The following is a 24,100-nucleotide window of genomic DNA, read 5'->3' on the forward strand; positions in this document are numbered from 1 at the left end:
TGACAAAAATAACTCATCTAATTATCAGAGCACTACCACTTAAATAATGAATTATGCGCCTTATTAAAAAGTATAATAGATTAGAGAATGTGAAACAATTGCAATTAGTAAAACAAGAAACGCCAGGAAACAAAAAAAACACAACCCTGTGAGTGTGATCTGAATGGTATAAATTGATCTGCCAAATAGCACCTGAGCTCTGCCAACACATCAAGCAGCAGGGCCTTGTGAAGCCCACTGCAATCCCACAAATACCAATCACCCCCAGCTTGCTGTAGAAGCCTTTTCAGACCTCACCTTGCCACTCAACGGGTTGCTTCTCTCCTTAAACCCCCAAGCTCACCTCTCCTGACCACTCACCCCTTTGGGATACAGAAATTTAGGGAAGAGCTGTTGGAGGTCCTTGGTGCAAACAACTCCCTAGCTCATGGGGACTTTCTGCAGGAGGGTGACTCCTATTCAACCAGCAAAGACGCTATGCAAACCAGTGGCTGTCTTCCAGTGCTACTGGGGGCAGGCACATGCTTCCTGGGGACCAGCACACTTCTGTAAGTGCCACTGCTCCACTAGAGGTGACAGGTGAAGGACAAGGATGCTGCTGCATCTGCTGGGGGAGCGAGGGGTACCTTTAGGTGCTCAAGCCTCACCACTTTAACATCCTGCTGCACACTGGCCTGACTCAGCCCCTGCCTGCTATGACATGAGGTGGAGAAAAGAAGTAGGGGATGCCCATCATCCAACCTGCCTCTCACTGCTCACGGTCCAGCTCCCCAACCCTATGCTCTCCTAGGTGTACACCAATGGACAACACGATGTTCCCCCTTTGAATGGCTACTCAAGCCCACACCGCGGTGAAACACGCCCGAGTGTCTGCGTGCTCGCCCACCATCACCAGCACAACCTGCCTATCCGTGCAGGGATTCTGTAACCAGAGGGTTTCACCATGTCACTTCTTCCCATCCCGATGCAGAACAAAGAACATAGTCCTCAGGCAGTGCCCAAAGGACCCTCAGCACAAGCAGGATAAGGAAAACTGAGGGGTTTTTGCGTCCCCCCACCAAGGAAGGGGTGGATCTGGTCCTGCTGGATGAGCTGTAGCATCTCAGGGGCCTTTCAGGAATGCAGAATGAGGGACCTCCTTGTGCCACCACAGCAGTACCCAGAGCTGGTACAACCCAACAGCTTCCTCTGCCTACATGCCCAAGCACCCAGCCCATACCCACAGTGTAACCTCTCAGATGCTGCTTCTCCCATCCCAGATCAGCCCTGGTCTTTCCCATCCACTATCCATGAGATCTTACAAGCCCTCAATCTCCCTTCTCCACACTCTTCAAACATCAAGAGGCTGATAAATCTGCAAGATGCTGTTGGCTTCGTGATGTTGGTTTTTTCCCCAGGACTCCTTTGCTTACATCCTCTGTAACATTTACCTTCAGAGGGCCTCAGTGCTTGCTGCAGGATGCAGCAACTACTCAGATGCAGGATGGCAGCACACACTCCTAATTGCACCCCAGGGTACAGCACCAAAAAATTAAAGCACAGCACAAAAAAAACCCCATAACCCTACAGAGGGAAAAAAAAAAAAACCAACTCCAAAACTATCAATTGCAAAACATTTCAAAAGTAAATAAAATAAATCCAAAGCACCAGGTGTCTCTGAGATGGTAAAAGAGCACCCAGCCAACAGTAACTGATCTTTAAAACAACATCCTCCTTCCAACCCAGACAGTGAGCTAGTGAAATTCTTCATCTTAAACCAGCGTTTTAATAACCCCAGCGCTGTTCATGTGGATTGGGGGTTATGACAAGGACGAATTAATTTGCTTAGTATTCAAAATTAATTTTATTTAGCGTGGCTTTGAATAATTAACATCACTGCTCAGAAACAGGAATGCAAACAGGTCCTCAATTCCCTCCCTCCGATAAGCTGCACCAAGTTAGATGCTGGGTGAAGAACAGGAGGGTTTTGGTTAATCTTCCCTGGGGTTTGCTGTGGTTTTCTCCTTGCAGGTAAAGCACACCTATCTCTACTAAAACAAAGCATCTTTGATTTCCTTAATACACCACCTCTAGCCTACACCACCTTTAAAGGCTTCCCCCTCCCAAAAAGAAGGTCTTAACATTTTACACAAAAATATTTTCCATCTGAGCTCACTTTTATGGGAGAGTTGCAGCCAAAGACAATTAGGAAGGTGGGGAATCAAACCCAAAAAGCAGCAGGGAGGAGGCAGAGGCTGTACACACACCTTCAGCTTGGGGCACGCAGCTCTACACACCGAAGCTGACGGACCCAGCCAGGCACTTCGCATCTCATGTAGGTATGCTCACATGGGTAGATCCTTCAAGAGAAACTCATCAGCCTTGACTCAGGAGTCTCTGCATCGTGCTGAAACCCAAATGTTTTAAATCCCAACTGAAGAAGTACATCCTCTCACCCACTCACTGCTCAGAGTGGGGTTAATGCATGGGAACAGGGAAAGCGACTGGAAATGAAGTTAAGCACAAGCCAAGGTGAAGCCAAGTTGTTTGTTTTCATTGCTGAAAGCCACAGAAAAGAAATGCAAAACAGCCCAAAGCCAACGGGGAAAAATCACAGGCTGAGGATTTTCCGGGGGTAAATGTTTGTTTTGATCCCAGTGCACTTAGGTCAGCTTGAACTTATGGGAATGCCTTCAAGAGAACAGCGCCAAGATCCTCACACCTCACCACCTGCACACTAGTTTGGGGGGGGGGGGGGTTTAATACTAATTTGCCTGCCTGAACATATACACCCAGCACTTCCCTCCTCCCCTCTCCCACCGCACCAGTATACACCAGTATAAGCCTGCAACACCTACAGCAACACTGATTTCTGGCCACAACTGGCAGAGACTGCAGTCAGCCCAACACCCTATTTTACTCTAAAAGCATCATCTCCCACCAAATCCCCATTCTTCATGTTTTTCTCTGCTACCATGAGCCTGGTAACATTTACGTGCTGGTGTGCCACCCCTCACCCGTGTTTCTCACCTCAGTGCGGTCCCTCCATGCTAAATCTCTGTCCTGCCTGGTGCTCCCAACACCGAGTTAATCATGGGTTGTGAATTTAATTAATGCATTGTTTCTCCCTTCAACCAGACCATTAATAGAGTTGATAAATCAAACGTGCTGTTGTACTCGGTAACACCGGATTTGTGATATTCCCCAGAGGAGCAGGACACATAAACCAAGGGATGAAATTCATTGAGACATAAATACAGCATCCTCATCTGTGACAGTCGGATACAATCATACTCCAGCCATGCGAGCGTTACGTAAGGCAAGGCAGCGCTCTGGCCCACTCGACAGCGATGCCACGAGACCGATAGAGAGGAACATAATAACTGGCTGGCAATTCATTCCATCCACTGCTTCTCCCTCTCCTTTCATTTGTGCTGCCAGATCAGTAACACTGACTCATTTCAGAGAAGCTCAGGTAGCAAACAACACCGAGGGACTGGGTTTTAGTGGAAATGCCCAGCTGAGCCTCACACTCTATTGTTTGTGTCCTCCCCATGACAATCAAGCCAATCCCTCAACTCACTGTGATGCTTTCCCATCCAACTCTCCCATGTACACAACCCCTGGCCCTCAGAAAACCACCAGGAGACCAACACAATGCACAGAGCAAGCATCAACCTTGGACCAAGCTAAGCCAGCCCCACCACCGCAAGCTGTACAGCCTCAGACTCCGCTGCACACATCCAGCGCCCCAAGAGCTGCATCCTCACCGTCCGTCCCCACTGGTCACCCGATCCTGCAGTTACTTGGTGTGTAAGGGTTTACAGAGCCACCAGCCAAGGAAGGAGCCATCAGGAAGCATCTCAGGGAAAGAAATAATAATCCAACAACAAAAAACCCCCACAACAAGCCTCCTCCCCGTGCAATCATGTGGCTCAGCTTTTCTTTCTGCTTTTCTTTCAGGTTTGCTCTGAGCAGCCTGGCTGGTTGGCAGAACTTCCCATTTCTCACATGGTAAAGCAGAGAGCTCCAGGGTGAGCCTATTTAAATGCTAATGAAAGGGGCAAGGCGAAGCTGAAGAGAGGAGGCACAGCCCTCCGGGTTCACTCTGCTGGCAGCTCTCAAACCACAACCACCTTTCACATGCAGGATCGACCCAAAAAATGCAGGGGTCCTGGATGTGGGTCACAACCTCAAGAGACCCAACAAGATCTCAGGGGATGCTCCAGGATACCAAGGCTTGACACAAGAGATGCCTCCCAGAGCAGGTCATGGAGATGCGTTGGGCAATGAGCAGCACTGGGAACATCCCTGAGGAACCAGCTCTGCTTACAGGCGCTTCCAGACGTAATCTGATGCAAGCACAGAGGCCTTTACCAAACACAACCCTCACATACACCACAGCGGTGCCCCAGCAGCGATGTGCCCAGGAGATTAAGGTGATGGGTGGGATTATCTCACCCACTGCCCTGGCTACAGTCAGTGGGGAGAGACCAGCATCTCCCAAGGACCATGTATCTCCTCCTGGGACTTCTAAATATCTGAGGGGGAAAAAATACTCTGGAAGTACCGGTCCTTGCCCTGCAACTGGGCGAGAAGCCCCAGCAACCAGCCTGGACAAGCCCCATACCTGTCAGAGGGCTCCACTTGGGCGCGATGAGTCTCAGTGTGGGAGCTCTGCCAAGGTTCAAGTGCTTAGCAATTAACTTTCACAACAAACCAAAGCCTCAAGAGCTTTTAATCTCCAAATAAGTAGATGTGGGTCCACGCCAGGGCTTTTGTGCCCTCGTTTATCAACAAGGTGCTGATAAGGGCTTCGCTGCTTCTAGTGGGTTTGCGAGCACATCCGCACAGCAGGAGCTCCAGTTATCTGCTTTCATTTCCCCAGCAGGCTAAGGAAGAAAGGCACAGTGTAGCCCTGCAACAGGTTAAAACACGGGGAACATTTGCCTAGCCGTTCTACCTCATGCAAATAAGCTGAAATCAAATGCTGAAGAGCAGCAAAGGGCAAATTCCAGCACAGGTACCGCACACGGCAAAAATTCTCCTGGTCACCCTGTTCCCCTCTATAGAGATAAATAAAAAGAGCCCTCAAAACCCTCCCCACATTAATGTGTTCAGAGCAGCTAATCTCCTCTGCTAGCCATCATTTGTGAGAGGTGAAATAACTAACGCCACAAGTTGGTGCTTGCCTGAATAAACAGGCAGGAAGGAAGCTGTGGTGTGCAGATCCCAGCCTGGCAGGGTAACTCCTCACCAAGGTTCTTTGTCAGCAACGGCACTTGTGACAGGGACAGACACCACACTTGTGTTTATGGGGCCCCACACCCGACCAGCACCTCATCGTGATAACACTTACTAACACCACCCTCCTCTGCCAATACACAGCAGAGACACCCACGGCAGCACGTGAGCGTGCTCACCACCTCCTGCTTTACCTGGCAGAGTTCTGGGTAAAATCCAGAAAGAACTTGCTGTATATTGCCCAGGACAATATTTACCCAGCTCAAGTGTGAGCACAGTGATAAAATACAGTGCAGCAGTTGACCCAGGATCTATGGGCTCTGCTCTGGACAGGCTCCCATCACATCCCAACATCGATGGGAGCTGTGCTCGTGAGGCAGAAACAGACCTTTGGGCACTATGTGGATGTGAGAAGGGCTCTGGTTTGGCAGGGAGTCTACAGAAGGCTTCTGTAGGATGTCACAGGTGGGCAGCTGACATCCTGGTGTAGCTCAAGCCTCAGCTGCAGCATCTTTGGCACCCTATGCCTCCTCTCCCCACCCTCACTCCCTAACAGACTGGAATAAAGGACAATCTTTGTGCTTTTATGGTATACTAATTCAAACTCCTGTGCTGGTTTGTTTTCCTTACTATTTTCCCCTCATTTTCAACAGAACAAACGATGGAAGCTTCCTGGTGATGTAGATTACCAACAATGCTGCTCTCCTAACAGCACACACACGTTTACCTTGAGATCAGAGCAGCACTGCTCATCAGGGATAAACTTAGTAGAGTGTAGAGGGTTATACTTTTCCATTAGTCTTTTTTGTTGGTCTAATTAATGGTATTAATTACCCTTTGAACTACATATACACATTTAAATTTGAGATATGCAGAAAACACACCCCAGGGAAACCAGGGTACATTTAATAATTTCATGCTGGTGATCTCCAGCACCGTGTCCATTCATGCCATCCACTTGTAGCCAGCAGCACCCAACTCGCCCTGCTTACCCAAGATACTTGTTTGATAAGTGTCTTTGATATCAAAAAAGCATGAATATAATTATCCAGCACCACTGCCATTTCTCCATCCCCTCTCCTCAGCAGATTGTCACAAAGACACCAAAGCTCATCTGCTGATCCAAGTCCAGGAACGATGCTGCAAGATAAGCTCGTACTTACACTGGCAGTTAACAACTGGAAATGAATTAGTGAGTGAGATCAAAAAGTGCAGCTTAGCAAAACATCCCCTGATTTGGAGACTTCACGCACAGCTGCAACTGAAAGGAACAGGCATAAATCACAGCAAGTCCCCAAGGCTCAGGCATTTTTCCTTCTCCAAGAGAACCCAAACACTCAGGTGCTCCCAGCTCCAAGTACCCTGGGGGATCCCACACCAGCAGTTTGGAAGGTATCTGCGTGGCTTTGAGCACCCAGCCCAACGTGATGCTGAGCATGAGTTTCTGCACCAGGTATTTACCAACCCAGCAGCCAAAGCCCTTCACGCATGACCTGACCAAGGGGCAAGGTCTCTGCAACCCCACAGGTGCCAAAATATCTCGACAGACCTCTCAGCCCCAAGGGCTTGGCTCACCCTAAGGCCAAGAACTGGATCAGGTCATCAGTGTCTTCACAGAGCCAGTAACCATCTCCTGGCATAAGGATGGCACTGAGGGGTGGAGGCAACCATTTGAAACAAAGGGAAACAAACCTGAACAGCAGCCCCAAATCCCACATGTCCAAAAACCAGCTATACCATCATGCTAATAAAGGCCCAGATACTGGTGGCAGCCCCACAAATCCACACCCAAACACTGCTCCCACGGCCATCCCCAAAGGGCTCTCTCACCAACAAGGATTCACTCAATTCCTCCCTGTGTGCTACTCACATCCATCAGGAAGGGTGACCACACAGAGCCAGGCTTCCCTAAGCTTCATGATGAGGTCAGAGGTGTGCGTGCTGACATCACAGCATTGACAGGCTGTCACCCCCACACCAGCCAGCTCCGCTCAGCTGATGTTATCTGGATCATTTAATGCTGCCAACAAGCAAGTGAATGTGTTATCTGCACATGGGTTTTTAATCCTGCAGCGTGGTTGTTGCTGTGTTACTGCTGGGCTAATTAACAGGCAGAGCTCTCCTGGCTTTTTTCAGTGCAAGCTTCCCCCCAGCCCAAAGTAAAACAACTACAACCACAGCCACATTTACTGGTGGGTGCCATGAGCCAGCAGTGTGCCCTGGGGGCAAGAAGGCCAATGGGATCCTGGGGGGCATCAAGAGGAGTGTGGGCAGCAGGTCAAAGGAGGGGATCCTCCCCCTCTGCTCTGCCCTGGTCAGGCCCCACCTGGAGTGTTGTGTCCAGTTCTGGGCTCCCTGGGATAAAAAAGACAAGGATCTCCTGGAGAGAGTCCAGAGGAGGGACACAATGTTGATTAAGGGCCTGGAGCATCTTCCCTATGAGAAAAAGCTGAGTGAGCTGGGGCTGTTCAGCCTGGAGAAAAGAAGCCTGAGAGGGGATCTGATCAATAGTTATCAATATCTGAAGTGTGTGACACAGGGGGAATGGGCAGCCTCTTCAGTATCTGTGAGGACAGGACAAGGGTCAATGGCCTCAAGTTGGAGCACAGGAAGTTCCACACCAATACCAGAAGAACTTCTTCCCAGTGAGGGTGAGGGAGCCCTGGGACAGGCTGCCCAGGGGGTGTGGAGTCTCCATCTCTGGAGATATTCCAGACCCATCTGGACACCGACCTATGTGACCTGTCCTGGGGACCCTGCTTTGGCAGGGGATTGGACTTGATGAGCTCTGGAGCTCCCTTCCAACCCTTACAATTCCATAAACAAAAAGCCTATGGTAGGATCTGGATTTAGCATCAGGCTATTTCCAGGAGCTACAAACACTCTGGTGTGTCCAAGACAGGCAGCACAGGGAGCACTACAGGCTACAAACCTCCCCAGCAACAAACAAAACCTCAGCCCAAGATAACATGGTTCAATTTAAATGAAAAAGAAAAGAATCTTTAAGGAACCTACAAGGTATTCAAACCTATTTAGTAAAGTGTTTCCCATTAATCTTCCTGTACATGTAATGCTGAATCGAAGAGGTTCTGCTGCTGCGGAGCAAACGCGCCCATCAGAGGAATTGCTCCCAAAAAAAAATCAAACCAGTCCCTAACGAAGGCACTCAGAAACCACAGTGATAAGCAGGGCGTAGAAGATGTGTTAAATTAGATCATTTACCAAAATACCCTGGAAATGATGCATGTCCAAGGAGGAGCAGCACATAAAAAGGCAAGGGTGGTGAAAGCGCAAAGTGCTTTCTGAAGCTCTGCCCAAAAGCCACAATGAATTGTACTCAGCCTTGCAGGGTGACCTGCCCAGGGGCCATACACCTTGTCCCTGGGGACAAAGGCTGCTGCAGACCTCTACCCAACTCCAGCAAAACTTCAGGAGCTTGCACTCAATTGAGAGTGCAAGTTCAGAGCTGGACCAAAGCCGCACAACACCACAGGCACGAGAAGACAGACAAGGTGGGCAGGGTGGCAGCTCACAGCCCCTGTTCCAACATGCCCCATTTACCCCTTTCTCTCCCTTTGAAGTCAGCAGCTCTTAAACTGGGGCAGATGGTGCTGGGCACCAAGCAGGGGACATCCCCAGGAGATTATGCTCAGCATCAGCCAGTGGAGAGCCACTCCCAGGCTCGTTCCCATCACCCCCTCTCCCAGCAGCTCCAACAACCCACCCAAAGCATCCATGTACTCACCACCATGAGCTCTTTATTTCAATGATGCTTCCCTCAGGAGCTCCACAGCTTCAGCCCCATCAACTGCTACTTCCCATGGAAATTCATTAACTCCTTCAGTCAGCCCCCTAACCCTAAACCATCCATTCTGGACCTCTGTCCACCATAAACCTGCAGGAAACTGAAGCTCATTGTGAATAAAACTCTGTGTGGCTTTAAAACAAGCTCCCTTCCCAAGGATGATGATGATGACCTTTGATGATTCAATTACATGATGCAAAGACAGTGGGGATCATGCCATGGCTCCACCAAAGTGGTCCCTCACCTGAGCCATCGCTTTGGAGGAAAGAAAATGACAAACTCTGGGAAAAGCCATTTAACAACTCCAGATACATGACAGGGGGCATGAAAGTTCAATCCCTTAATGAACATTTAAGAACCTGCAGGTAAATAAACAACAGGTTCTGCCCCAGCAGACAATGCAACGGTCAACAAGCATAAAAGCAAGCAATTGGGTGCCTTAAGATTGGGTTTAAGGCTGGAAAATTCAATGCTGAATCTATACACATGGAATATTTTGCCACCATAGGATGAGGAATCTGTTCTCTCAACATGCTGCTGTCCCACAAAGTCACAAAAATAGTGTTGTTCAGCTCCAAGGAAGCACCTGATCCCAAAAAGCAACCCCATGCTGGGCTCTGCTGTTCCTTCCATCCTCACTGAGGACTTGCCCCGTTGAAGCACTACAGGCATGCACAGCTCCAAGCTGAAGATGGGTCCCCCCAAGGCTTTCTCCCAGTAGCAGCACCATGCCCAGAGCCCATGCAACAAGCTGCAAATGACTGTGCCAAAAATCACCGTGTCCTCACGACTTTCACGTCAGAGGGGCAGCTGATCTTCAAAATTCAAAACACTGCTGCATCTGGACATTGTCCTACTAGAAATCTCAGTATCAGTCACTACATCCTTCACTGCAGTCCTTTGGGTTTCTTCTGAAATGTTGTTCTCCTCCTGCAACTTAAGAGAGCATCCAGACCATCTAAATCTAGACCTCAAAGGTAAGTTCCTCAGATCAATTCGCTTTGGTTTCTGCCCCAGCACAGCACATCTCCCTAGAATACAGATTAACACCTCCCAAGCTTGTGCACCCACGGCAAATTTCAGCTCCCAGCAGCATCTTACAGCTCTCAGAAATATCCAGGGGATGGGGGAAACACTTTGTGATGGAAGGGCAGAGACCGCTCAAACCAGCCCAAGTACCAAAGCCAGAATCTTACACTTTTTAACACATCCCCACTGCATGTCATGTGAATCTGGACAAGAAGACACCACCAAACTAAGCATTTTAGGCTATCCTGCTGTGAAAGGGAGCAAGGGAAGCTGTCAGGGCCGTTATCCTGCACAGGTCACCTGCCACCCCATGCTGGTTTTCCCCAGTTCACTTCCAGGGGTGGATGATGGACAGTTTGCTTTGAACCAACAGGCTGGAGCAGAAGCATGTGGGTGCGTTGCCAGCCCTCATCTGGCATCACACTGGCACACAAATGCCACACACACCTGCCTGTGCTCACTACTGGACCCCCCCCACCCCCTGAGGTCAGATGGCCAAGGGACTGGGCTGGCAAGTTAACATACAGGCTAGCATAGGTCACTCCCATCAGAAAGACACATCCACTTCTGCTAATCCCATGTTCATAAGAATTAAAAGGCAAATGAAAGCAGGGATTTACATCTCAGAGGCTCCCAGACACTGTCAGTGGCCTCAATCTGCCCAAGCAGAGGCACCCACCTCTGCTCTGGTTCACCTTCTCTGCACAAAAGCTCCTTCCCAGGTTTGACTGCTGTTGCAAAAACGAGTCACAAAGACCTGAAGGTAGGCATCAGCCCTGCATTGTGCTCACCTGCTTTCTTTACATCCCACATCATCACACATATTCACATCAAACCTGCTCCCCACCCTACCCCCCCCAGCCTGTGCTGTTTTCTGCAAGAAGGAGATTTAACTCCCTGCTGAGGGAGGACACATGGGAGGGGAGGTGATGGGGAGGTCTGGGATTCTCCTCTGGGTGCCACCCAGCAACATGGGACAATAAAGCAGAGATTGCCGAGGAGAGAAGCATGTCCCCAGGGACAGCAAAGGCTGCAACACACCAGCTCCCTGTCAGGCAACCCCAAAGGTTCAACTTGCAGGTGCAGCCTCTAAAACCTGTGAAATTTTGATTTAGAGGGAGAAGTGGCATGAAAAGATGCAAGGCAAAACAGCTCTGCAAGGACCAAGAAGGGCAAGAAATGGACTTGCAGATGCTGCTTCCACAAATGGTTTGCAGAAGCAACAAGACACAGAGGTGATTCTCCAGGACCAGGATGCAGCCCAGTCCTGGACCATGACCTGAGCATCCCTCAAGTCCCTCTTCCTTCTTTAGTGACAAGGCTGATCCTCTCCCAGGCGTGGAGTCTCCTGAGTGCCTAAAGGAGATCTGCAATGCCTTTGCTGCAGCACCCCTGTCACCTTGCTCCTTCTGTGGGCATCTCAGCTCCTCTCCCATTGTCTGAGTGATACAAAAGCAAACTCTAGCTGTGGTGCTGCACGTACTTAAAAGTCTACAGCTGACCACACATCTGGAAAGCAAAACTGGAAAGCTTTTTCCGTTTTTCAGGGCAAACAGAGCCCTGCTGCAGCTCTCATGCCACATAGGTGCCAGAAATCCTAATGACAAAAGCCCAATGCTCATCAGGTGCTCCACGCCAAACCATCTCATCAGCTCACCTTGGGCACTCGAAAGCAATTTTTTGTAATTTAGCAATTTTCAGGCACAGACCCATCACTTCATTAGGCACAACATAACAAACCCCACCCCAGAAACCTGCCCTGAAAGCTACCCACAGCGAGCAGCCAGCTCGCATCACACACAGCTAGCTCTGCCCCCATCCCAGAGGCTTCTCACAGGGATGTGGGGAAGGAGAGGACTAATGAGATTAGAGAAATAAGCAATTTGTCAGATTACTGAAGCTGAGCAGCCAGAGAGCCCTGCTGAGGACATCCCTGGGAGCCGCCACCTCTGGCCGCTGTCACAATCACAACCAACACACCCACAAAGTTGTTCTTACCCAGCGACACATTGTCCTCCTGCAAAGCCACTGTTATCTTAGGTCCCCTTGGTTCACAGCCCGTCACCATCGCTCAACCTCAGGAGGCCTCTCACTCTGGGGCTGGGGGGGGGGGGCACCCCCAAACCCTCACACCCCCACATCTCCAATTCCCCCCTTCAGCCAGGGGTGCACAAAGCAAACCTTGGGAAGAGCTTTTCCTCCTAACTCCTGCAAACAAACTGACTACAAAAAGAACTCCAGCTAACGCCTGTCAAACCCTGTCTTGACACGAGGAAGCATCACCCATCGCGACTCCAGCAAAACTATGCAGCCAGAGCAAGCAGGAATAGATCACAGAGCAGCAAGGAGCATTCCCTGAGCCCCCAGCATCCCATGGGAGAGGACATAGCCTAAAAAAACCAGCCCAAATTGGAATCTGGATGACCAATTCCCCAGGGTTTTGCCGCAGATGTAACCGTGGCCAGGCTCCGCGCGCTGCGTTGTGAGCGCGGCAGTTCTGCAAGCTGCTGTGTCAGTACCAAGAGCTCTTAACTCACCCTTTGCTGTCAACAAGAAATTATGAGAATTGAATTTTAATAAGCTGGAGACTGAAGCCTTGCTGTATATCGTGCCGGCGCTGGGAGTTCAGCGCCCGTTTTATAGCCACGTGCTTCAGCCCTGGTTGGTACAAGGAGCGGGGACCACTGGAGGGAAGACATCTGCCCTCCAAGGCCAGGCAAAGAGCCTCCCCAGCTGCAAAGCCTCCTCTGGCAACCCTTAGCTCAGTGCTAAGGATGCTGTGGTTATTCACAGAGGGAAGGCTGCCCAGCCCCACCAGCGACTGAGGTAACAACTGAATCCAACAGGCTAAATTGCTCTTCATCTTGCCTGAGTTTAGGATGGGGGCGGGTTCCTGCCTTCCTCTCCCCACCTGCATGTCTAACACCAAACATCCTCACAGTTACATAACAAACTGAGGAGTTGGAACCCCTGGATTAAATCCTCCTCCTCCAACTTTCAGGGAGGGGATTGTCCCTCTCTGCTCTGCCCTGGGGAGGCCCCAGCTGGAGTCCTGTGTCCAGAGCTGGGGCCCCAGGACAAGAAAGATGTGGGACTGGTGGAGAGAGGTCAGAGGAGCCACAAAGATGATCAGAGGGCTGCAGCAGCTCCCCTATGGAGAGAAGCTGAGGGAGCTGGGCTGGTTCAGCCTGGAGAAGAGAAGGCTGTGGGGGGACCTCATTGCAGCCTTCCAGTCCCTGAAGGGAGCAGAGGAACAGGAGGGGAATCAGCTTGTTCAAGGGCAGAGACTGGCAGGACAAGGGGGATGGAGTGAAGCTGAAGGAGGGAAGGGTTAGATGAGATATTAGGGGGAAGTTCTTTGCGGAGAGAGTGGTGAGGGGCTGGAACAGGCTGCCCAGAGAGGGGGTGGGTACCCCATCCCTGGGGGTGTTCAAGGCCAGGTTGGATGGGGCCCTGGGCAACCTTGTGTAGCTCCAGGCCTGGAGGTTGGTGGCCCTGTCTGTGGCAGGGGGTTGGAGCTCTCTGATCCCTGGGGTCCATTCCAAACCAGACCAGTCTAGGATTCAGAGTTTACTTAAGCTTATTCATTCTCCGGAGCTTCACTAAAACTCCCCGGAACAGGCCTTAAAGGAATGATAATCTAAATATTACACTAACCATGCCAGATGAGGCTTTTGAAGAGGAAAACTCCAGAATGTATATTCTAAATTACCATCTTCAAAGTCTCATACACAATGGGGACCTAAAGGGCTCTCCGTAGCCAGTTCCGCACGCTCATAAGCGCCACATGAACATCACCACGCACCAATTTATTTCCCAGCACGTGCAATTGTTTCAGAGCACAAAACTGACTGCTCCCCTGCACCACGAACCATGCAGGACAGAGAGAAATACAGTAGGAAATTATTAGAAAGAGTTTTATTACAGCAAGAGCTTGATCTTGGGATAAGCACAGTGCAAAAACGCTCCAGACACATGACTGGACTGAGGCATCCAAATTCCTCTGCTTCCTTTACAGTATCATCTCTCCAGTTCTGGAAGAACAAAAAGATTTCTGAAAAGATGAAAATGGGACATTTTCAACAGCTTGAGATGATTACTCACAAAATAGCAACAGCACAGAGGTAACTGACTGCCTCCCAGGCAAGGCAAAGCCTTTGGATCACAGCTATGAAAGCGTACAGAGATCAAAGAGAGGAAGAGGAAGCTCTGGTTTAGACTGTCACAAGCATAAAGGTCCTCCTGGCCCTTTGGCATCACCAACGACCAAAACATGACTGAAACCTTTCCTCTCGTGCCCGAGATCCCGGCGCAGCAAGGGAAGAGCTCTGCTCCTTCCCAGCTGCGTTTCTGGGCAGCATCCACTCAAACACCACCACTGCACCCCATCACCAGCCAGGACACCCTGCACCCCTGATGCTCAGGCATAAGAAGCGAGATAAGCTGAACGCCAAGAGAGGCTCTGTCAGTAATGCCTCACTATTGACTGCACCTTACATCTTCAAGCACTTCACCAATATTAATTAAGAGCCGGGAGTTGGACTCAACGATCCTTACGGGTCCCTTCCAACTCAGGGTATTCTCTGATTCTAAGGTGGTTTCCACTTAATGCTGGGAGGAGACTGAAGCAAAAACATGAGGCTCAGCAGACCAGCTGCCTGTTTTCAGCACGGCATGTCCTTGCACCAAGCTTTGGATCTCCGTGTTCCCACCAACTACTGAAAACTCAGGTATAGATTTTGCCAAAACTTTAAGCAAGAAGCCCAGAGCCACACAAACAGGGGCCACCATACTCCACCAGCATCCTCCCGCACTCCTTTTGCTGGCAATTAATTAATTCAACCAATACTAATTGAAACACTGGGTGCTGACATACAGCTCCAGCGACGCGTTCCGAGAGCCGCCTGTAATCACTGCGCTGAGCGCTGGAGACACACAGGATTGATTTCCACCCATCCACCCTGGTCTGCATCCAGGTTTAGATGGAGCTGCAGCCAAAATACTTCCACCAGCAGACTCACCCCTTGAAAAAAAAGGCCATCAGGACTGAGAGGTTCAAGGGATTAACACTCACACTGAGGACTCTGACAACACACAAGTTTCACTCCTACTCAGGCACGCCCAGCACCTGCTCCTGCTCTCCCTCTTTGCAGAGTTCTTCCAGTTTTTGTTTCCAATTGATGTAAAATGTGCCCCTGAAGAGAACCTCTCTGCTAGAAAACCAGCACACCAGAGCAGCGTCAGCATGCACAGAAGGGGCAGAGGTGTTACCTTGAGCTGTCTTGAGCTGCACCGTAATTAGCCAGGTAACACATTTCACAAACCCAGTATTAATTAGGGACTGAGCATAGCACAGAGGCACACATTTACATCCCCTCACCCAAGCTGCGCCCAGCCTGGAGCACCTGCCTGCAGCAATGACATCACTGAGCTCCCTGACATCACCAAACTCCTTCCCACGGCGAGCACAAGGACTCCACGGCTCTGCCACGTGGTTCTTGATCAGGATCAAAGCAGATTCCAACACACATCCACCAGTCCCTAAGCACCACCAGCAGACCCCACTCGCTGGTAAGCGGCTGCCCGCCCAGTCCACCGGCCTCCCGCTTTCCCTGAACATGTTTGTGTGCACCAAACAGCTTGGCAGCTCTCCCACTGCCCAGACTCGCAGCAGCAGAGCTATTCAGAGACGCTTGTTTTCACCTCATCCTTCCAAACATCATCTCAAAATCCTCAAGGAAAAGCAGGCAGCTTGCTAGAGCTATCTTGGACCTGCCCGTGCAAACACAGCGATGGAGGAGAGCATCCAGGGCAGAGTACAAACCAAAGTACCACACTTCAGGGAGGGAAAAACCAACACAAAGAGTGAATCAAATCAGTGGGTTTTGCTGAGACCAAGCCCACTCCCCCTTCTCCTCAACAAGCACAAGGAACACAACACGCTCCAGATGCAATCCTACCCTGAACTGACTGGCTTCTGTTACACCACCAGTGGCACGTGGCTGGATAGATCCCATTTTACATGACGGCCTCTTAAAACTCCTAGAGAAGGTAAAACACACAGCTACGAGGCCACAGAGTCACATCTCCTTAGGGAAGTATCCTCGCTCCTAGAGCTGGCCAGCTTCAGAAGCAAGAAGGTGGAGTGGCTCCTCCAGCAGCCACTGGTACCGCTCTCGTGCCTGGATGAAGATGGGACTGCTCCCGGCCACCGGCTGCAGGAACCCCACAAGCCCTGGCATTTCTGCCTTCACTCCAAAGTGTCTGTAATTACAGTTATTAAGCAGAAGCGCTCGTACGTCGGGGAACAGAGCATGTCTCTCTGGCACTGTTACAGCGTACCGATTGTCTCCCAGCATGCTGACAGTAAAGGAAACCAAAGAGGGGTTTTTCCATCACTCAACAGACTAGAAAACCTCCGAGAAAAACAAAGAAACCCTGACCCTTGCAGAACCACATATACATCCCACCCCTGCCAGAACACGCTGCTGGAAGAAAGGCACTGCCCCTCTGTAAAAACACATATGCCTCTCCAAAAGTCTCTCAGAGAAGAAACAAAACACAGTATACCCAGGGAAATAAGTGCTGGGAAAGGATTTTACCTGCTTTGGTAGCCAAAGGGTGCACTTCCCCATCCACACGATCATGCCACCAGCAGCATTCCTGGCGGGGGAGGATGAAGGCATCCCTCCTTCTGCCTGTCTGGCAGATTGTCACAAAACAAAGTGCTTCTGTAGCCTGGATGTGGTCAATGGCACGAGTCCAGTTCTGATTATACCGACGCACCTCAGTTCTGATAACAACCTGACTGCAGGCGTAACTTCGGTCCCACATACCTACAGCTACCAGGTCCAGGTCCCACCATGCCACAAACCCACCCGATGATGGATTAACTTTGTTTAACAACTGGAATTCACACACACACATGCACCCTGCTACTGTACAACACAGCAAGCTGGATGGAACAAATCCACAAATTAATCCCTTGCAATCAATTTGCATTAATGCCACAACCACCACCACGCCGGAGGGGCAGCGGCTGCCGGCGGGGAGCGGCGATGCCCACCGAGCGCTACGCTACCTTTCAAAAGCTACAGCTCAACCAAACCACGACTGCTCGATGCCATAGCAAGAGATACCCACGGTAAATAAGTGACAAGCAAATAGCAGCCCCCGGTGTCTTTATCACACAGGTATAAACCCGGTTAGCAGGGAAGAGGAGGGCTCGTACTGTTTTCACTCTGACACCAAGGCTGCTCCCAGCTGAGCTGCCATGCAAGCCTGCACTTATTCGGTAAATATATATATATTTAAATGTTTCTAAAGTGTCAGAGCTGGCAGCGCTCCTTTGATGAGCAGAAAGCACTTAATTCCAGCCAGGGAGAGCCAGACCCCACCGCAGAAGCAACTCGGACTCCGCTAGCCGATCTTCCCCGCAAAGCCACGGGCATAAATCGCTTCCTGCTCCCCCTGCATCCCGCTTCATCCTCCTCCCCCGTCCCAGCCTCTGCTGCTGCAGCTCCCAGGCCTGCCCACAACTTTTCCGGGGGTTCAGGGCATTAATTGGGGGGGGGGGGGGGGGGGTGTTGCATGGCGCTGGGGCTCCGCAGGCGCTTCGCCCTGCACTTAATGAAAGCGTGTGCGGGCAGCGCCGGTTCGGGGCCGGTTCCCGGCAGCCGTGCCCGGCACCGAGCTGAACCACTGCCCGGCAGCCGGTTCCCCCCGCCCCGCTTCCTCCTCCCCGGCTCTGCCCGCAGCCCCCGGCCGGCCATCGCGCCCCGGGCCGCGGCTGCCGGCAGCGGGGGAGCGGCGGGGCCGCGGCGGTAACATGGCTGCTTTCCCAGCGAATTACGAAACCGGTTATGGGAGCCGGTGTACGGCGGGGAGCCGGCGAGTAAAGCAGCGCGCTGGGGATGAGGCGGGGGATGGGGGTTTGGGGGATCCCTCCCGGTCGGGGAACCGAACCCGAGGAGCAGCAGGCAGCGAAAAACCAACGGGGGAATCCGCACCCGGCGGGTGGAGCCGGGTCCCGACGGGACGCACCGGCCCCTCGGCGGCTCCGCTCCAACACCCCCCCCCCCACTCCCCTCCAACACCCACATCCCCCCCAGCCCCACCGCGGCGATCGCAACTAAACAAACAATGAAAACAACCCGCGGGGCGGGTTCAGGCGGTGGCGCCCGCGGAAGCTTCCCCTTCCCTTTCCCCTGCCCCCGCTTCCCTCCTCCTTCCACCCCTTCAGCCGGGGCGAGGGGGGGGGTGTCGCGGGCGGCACCCACCTTGCGCGCTGTGCGGGCCGTGCTCCATGGCCGGGTCGCTGCCCAGCTCGGCCAGGCGGCGGCCGGTCGCGGCCAGCTCGGCGCGCAGCGCCGTCACCTCCTGGCCCGCCGCCTGCAGCGCCCCGTCGATGCGCAGCGCCAGCTGCTTGTTGTCGTCCATCATGTGCAGGATTTTGGCCTGGGGGAGGGAGGAAGAGGAGGAGAGAGGTGAGAGAGCGGGAGCGGCGTGCGCCGCCGCGGGATGGGGCGGGGGGGTGGGGGTGGGATGGGGGGGGGGGTGGGCAGGGAGCTGGGGCGGGCGGAGGGGCTGCCTGAGGGGGAGCGGGGTGTGCGAGGGGCGGTGCGAAGGGACGGGGCTGGGAGGGGAGGGGGCTGTGCTGGGGGGGGGGGAACTGCGAAAGGGAGAAGGGGGGTGAGAAGGGGAGGAGGGTGCAGCGGAGAGCGGGGAAGGGGGGGGTACAATGGGGAGAGGGGGTGTGCGAGGGGGAGGGGGGTGGAAGGAGGAAGGGGGTGTGCAAAGGGGAGGGTGTTGTGCAAAGCGGGCTCTGCTGGCGGCGTGCAAAGGGGGGTGTGTGCGAGCGGCGGGGGGGGGGGGGGGGGCGGCGTGCAAACGGGGATATGGGGGGGGGGCGGGGCAGGTTGCGAGGGGAGGAGGGGTTACCCCCTACCTGTTGCCCCCCCCGGCAGCCCGGGCAGGGCTGCGACGGAGGCGAGCGCGGCTCGGCCGAGGGCATCCGCGGCGCTGCGCGGCGTTACGCGGCTCTCGGCGTCTGCCGCGGAGGCGGGTCCCTCCTGCGCGGGGAGGAGGAAAGGAACGGGGGGGGGGGGGGTCCCTGCGGCGGCAGCGCTGCATTTATACCGATGCACCCACCCCCCCCCCCCCACCCCCCCCCGCCCCGGGAAGTTCGGTGCCGCTGTGCGGGTGCGGTGGGTGCTGCAGTGCCCGCGGTGCGCTTAAAAATCCCACTAATTAAGTGTCCTTCAGCTAATTGGGCTCAGGTCCATCCCGGTGCATGGCCATACCCAAAAAGCTACGTGCAGCAGGTGGAAGGAAAACGGGATCCAAACCCGCCCCCCCCCCCCCCCCCCCCAAAAGGTTTTTGGGGGGGTGGGAGGGGGAGAGGAGCAGCCTGCGTGCTGTCAGTGCTGTAGCCACAGTGGGTGCGAGAGTCCATCTGCTGCTGGTTCGGGTGGTGTGAACCCAGGGTGAAAAATCGAGAGTTATTTGGTATCATCGCTGGTGGCTGCTAGAGGGAGCGCTGATGTTTCCCTGTGCCTTATCAATGCCTCCGAGGGATCCGGGGCCTGGGCTGCAGCAAAGCTGCAGAGCTGACATCCCAACCAAGGCAGCTTCATTCCTGCTGGAACCAAACAGTCCTGCTCTGGAAAGCATGGCCTGTGCGGCTTTGCATGCCCCAAACCATCCCTGCCTCCAAACACTGCGGGCAGCAGGGCTGTGGGATTTGTACCTGAGCTGTGTGCACCTCGAGAAGTTTAGGGCTGGGTTTGGGAAGTGGGCAGGAGCCCTGTGGCAGCAGGGTGGGAGCCTGTGGAAACATGAGTGGGTGTGGGATGCGTGGTGGGGAGCCAGGGCTGTGCTGAGGAAGGGCTCTCAGCAAGGGACATCCATAGAAAATCCTGACTCTTAAGAGGGAGAAACAGTCCTGCCCCTGTCTGCACAACTTGCAGAACCCTCAGTTATTTGCCAAAACTCAGGCTTTTGGGGGAAGGAGTTGAGAATTTGGGGTTGTTCCTCCTGCAGCCCTGCTGGCATTGCAGAGCCCTTAGACAAAATGCAGCAAAACCAAGAGAAAAATGCTTCCCTCCATCCAAGAGCTGCAAAGAGAGCTCTGGGAGAGGCTTGGTGTGACATCAAGCTGAAGCACATCCCTGTCCTGCACAGTGACAGTCCGGTGGGGGGGGCTGCTAGGAGGTGGCTCTGCACAAGCAGGGGGGGTTTTGGCGTGCAGCATCCCCAAGGCAGCGTTTAGGAACAGGAATGGGGGGAACCTGTCACATCAATCTGCTGAAAATCAGCGCTAAGATCAGCCTGGGTCCCTCAAAACCTCAGGCCTGGTCTGGATCACGTGCATCACTGGAGTGAAAAGGGCCAAGTCCTCATCAAGCATCATCCAGACCCTGCAGTCTGTGAAAGGAATTTGTAAAACAGGGAAAATCTGAACGGGACAGTAACTTTTTCAAGGGAATGTGGGGTTTTTGAGCGTTTCCAGCAGCGTTTGTGACCCGAGTGCTCAAACTGGGCCAGGGTGCCTGGAATGTACGTGTGCAAAGGTCTCTCTTTTCCTTCATGAATTCCCAAAGGGTGGACAAACAACCCCCAGGGAGCATAAATGCAATTTTTAACATTCTTTCCTCGTCATCCACGCAGCCGTCCCAGCACAAGATAAAATTCTTTAAGTATATATAGAAACTGAATTCTCATCAAGATAAATGCCTGGTTCCATGCCTAATTTCCATGAGTATTTGCTGCAAACCTGTGCTTGCAAATGAGGGAATTATGCATGCAGGTGGATAACCTGAACGTGCAGTCGCAGTGCCATGGATGCAAAGCTTCCTTTGCTTCAGCAGAGAGGAGCTTGGCTTTAAAGCACGGGCACATTATTTTTATCGCCAAAGAATCAGGTTAAAACTGATTGGAGCCTTCCCAGAACACGTTCAGTTGCTGAGGCAAAGTCCAAATTACTGCTCTTAGTCTAACTTTAATGATAGACTAGTTGAGCTGCTGTCCTGGCAGCTCTGGAATCTTTAATTTACTGGTGCAAGAGAATTTCTGCGTTGGCACATGGGCTAGTTAAAACCCACGTTTCTTAAACTCAGCTGTGGACTCATTGGGAAATTAATAACCTTGCTTTGAAAAAATCTTCCTTATTACTTTAAGTCCTTTTGAGATTCCCCTGAAAAAGCTCTGGGAAGATTTCCTCCCCCTCCCCACCCCCCTCCCGTCCTTACTAAGAAACTGTTCAAAATTGATTTCCATATTTTGAAGTGGGATTTGATTCTTCCCTGGAAGAAGTGTGCTGTGTCGCAGCAGTGCTGAGATAGGGGCTGGCAGAGGTTGGCCCCACGGAAAGCCAACGTGCAAAGGGGTTTCCAGCATGAGGGTGGATGAGAAGCTTGACATGAGCCAGCAGTGTGCCAATGGTATCCTGGGCTCCATCAGGAGAGGAGTGGCCAGCAGGGACAGGGAGGTGATTGTCCCTCTCTACTCTGCCCTCGTGAGGCCCCAGCTGGAGTCCTGTGTCCAGAGCTGGGGCCCCCAATACAAGAAGGATGTGGAACTGTTGGAGAGGGTTCAGAGGAGGGCCACAAGGATGGTTAGAGGGCTGGAGCACCTGCCCTACAAAGAGAGGCTGAGGGAACTGGGCTTGTTCAGCCTGGAGAAGAGAAGGCTGTGGGGGGGACCTCATTGCAGCCTTCCAGTCCCTGAAGGGAGCTTATAAGCAGGAGGGGATTCAACTTTTTAAAAGAGCAGATAATGGCAGGACAAGGGGGAATGGACTAAAGCTAAAGGAGGGAAGGGTTAGATTAGATATTAGGGGGAAGTTTTTTACAGAAAGAGTGGTGAGGAGCTGGAACAGGCTGCCCAGAGAAGTAGTGGATGCCCCGTCCCTGGAGGTGTTCAAGGCCAGGTTGGATGGGGCCCTGGGCAGCCTTGTGTAGATCCAGGCCTGGGGTTGGAGCTCTATGATCCTTGGGGTCCCTTCCAACCCAGACCATTCTATGATTCTATGAGGGGGCCTGGGGTTTGCAGCGTGATGCTCCCAGCAGCGCTGCTGCCCCGGGTCTTGCAGTGATGCCGACTCCATCCCGCACCCCTACATGGTCCTGACCCCAAAAATCTCCCAGTGCTGTGACCCTGGTTCTGAGATAAGGAAAGAAAAGGTCCCAATCATTGCTCTGCCAGCAAAACCACCTTCAAGAAGGAAGGATCAAAAATATACCAGCGTGTGTGTTTAGAGTGTGATGCCTAAGGATTCTTTTGGGTTGAGCTGATTCCCACCTGGAAGGCCAAGCTTTTCCTGGAATCCTCAAAACTGGGATGAAATGAAGCATTAGGAAATGAATCGGGCCTCGTTCCCTTTCCCCCATTAGTTTTGAAGTAACAAAAATAGTAAAAGCTAATCAAACAGCCAAAAGTAGAAACATATTATTGCCCCAAATTGCTGCTTTCCTCTTCCCCCCTTCAATCCCAACTTTTACCAGGGGCAGCAAGCCCGTGTCCCGCAGGGCTGGGAGTCCCTGGCCACGCAGATGTGGCACAGAGAGCTCAGGAGTATTTCCTAAGGACGCACAGCAAACCTGCGTTGACGAGCCTCAAGTTGCCATCCAGCCTTAGCTACACTCAGCATCTTTTCAGGATGAGCAAGAGGAACCGTGAAAAAACCTGGGAAAATCCCTCAATTTTGGGCAACATGTTTTAGTAGTAGCGTGGTGTCCAGGCCAACTGTTCCTCAAGAACATATAGATGGCAAAAATGAGGATGGAGCAAGATTTGAGAACATGAACCGTGCTGTTTGCTCTCTTTTCAGCCAAAGGAGTGCTGCAGAAGGAAGATGGGAAGGTTTAGGGATTGAAAAGGGGCTGAGTAGCACACGGGCACCATTCAGGCCTTCCAAACACTTCAGTTTGCTATTCAGATTGCTGCTTTTTATAGTTTAATATGTACAATATGCAAAGGAACCGGTTTAACTAAATGGGAAAAGCCTTTTGTGCTAAGGTTGAACGTAATCTAATACAGCCCTTTGACTTGATTCAATTAAATTCTTTCTTTGCCAATTAAATAATCAGCCAGAATTTAATAAAAATGTGTTTCAATGTGTCATCCTGCAGAACGATGACCTCTGAGATGCTGGAGGCTTATGTAAATTCCACCGATCGTTTTTTATCAGCTTGTGTCTCACTTCCACCCCCAAAAAAAGTTGCCTTCTGTCTGAGTATTTACATTATTTCCTCATCTTCTCCCTGGATCTCTGCTTGCAGTAACGATTCCCAGCTGAAAGGGCTGTGAGTATCACCAGCATCTTTCAGTGACATCCTCTAAAATGGGCCTTGTGTGGCTGGAAAACAGGTCGCTGAAGATGGGATTTTCCATCTCCACCTCTGGTCTGTTATGCTGTGGTGTAAACAGCGGTGGTTTGGCCCTTTCCAAACGTCACTGGAAGCATCTGATGTGGCCAGTGGTCAGCAAAGCAACACACGCCAAGAAGAACCGGTCTGAGAGACCAGCGACCACCAGAAGCACCACAACGTGCCCCAAACTCAATAGTCTCTAGAACTCATCTCCACAAAGTCATTTCCATCCAAGCTACAACAATTGCTAATATCTACTTCTCCCCCTGCCTGCAAAGGTCATGTTTCTATTTGTCTACTTACAAACTGCACCCAACCCCTCTCTTTGCTCTCAAAATACCCAGCACCAGCTTGTTTCTTCCTCCTTTGGAGCCTTCTGAACGTGAGCCTTGCTGACGTGTCGCTGCTGTGCTGTGGTTGAGAGATGCTTTTGCTTTGGTTAACAAGTTATTAAACCAGGATTAAACCCATCTAAGGATGGACAGGTTAAAAATTCAGGTGACTACGCTGTTTTTTTCCCGTGATGCTGCAGGGACCTGTATCCCCATCTCCATTTCTGTGTGGGTGAAAGGGCCCCGGCGACCTTCCTGCGCTTCGCATCCCTTGGGACCACGAAAACAAACCCATTAATGTTTATAAAGTGTCTCAGGCTGGAGGAATTACATCACCATGG

At 52.0% G+C, this 24,100-nt stretch overlaps 1 protein-coding gene across 1 annotated transcript in view; it reads right to left on the reverse strand.

The window, feature by feature from the left end:
• The window catches only part of KAZN (kazrin, periplakin interacting protein), a gene marked incomplete at its 5' end in the record, with an annotated part of 232,238 nt that overhangs the window by 78,573 nt on the left and 129,565 nt on the right, over positions 1-24,100 (reverse strand). The window contains one exon of the mRNA XM_084274665.1: positions 18,337-18,514. Within this exon, the coding sequence (XP_084130791.1) occupies positions 18,337-18,514 (178 nt within the window). The remainder of the gene's footprint in view (positions 1-18,336; positions 18,515-24,100) is intronic.

This window comes from Gallinula chloropus, assembly GCF_964237585.1.
Source record: "Gallinula chloropus genome assembly, chromosome: 23".
Classification (NCBI taxonomy): Eukaryota; Metazoa; Chordata; class Aves; order Gruiformes; family Rallidae; genus Gallinula; species Gallinula chloropus.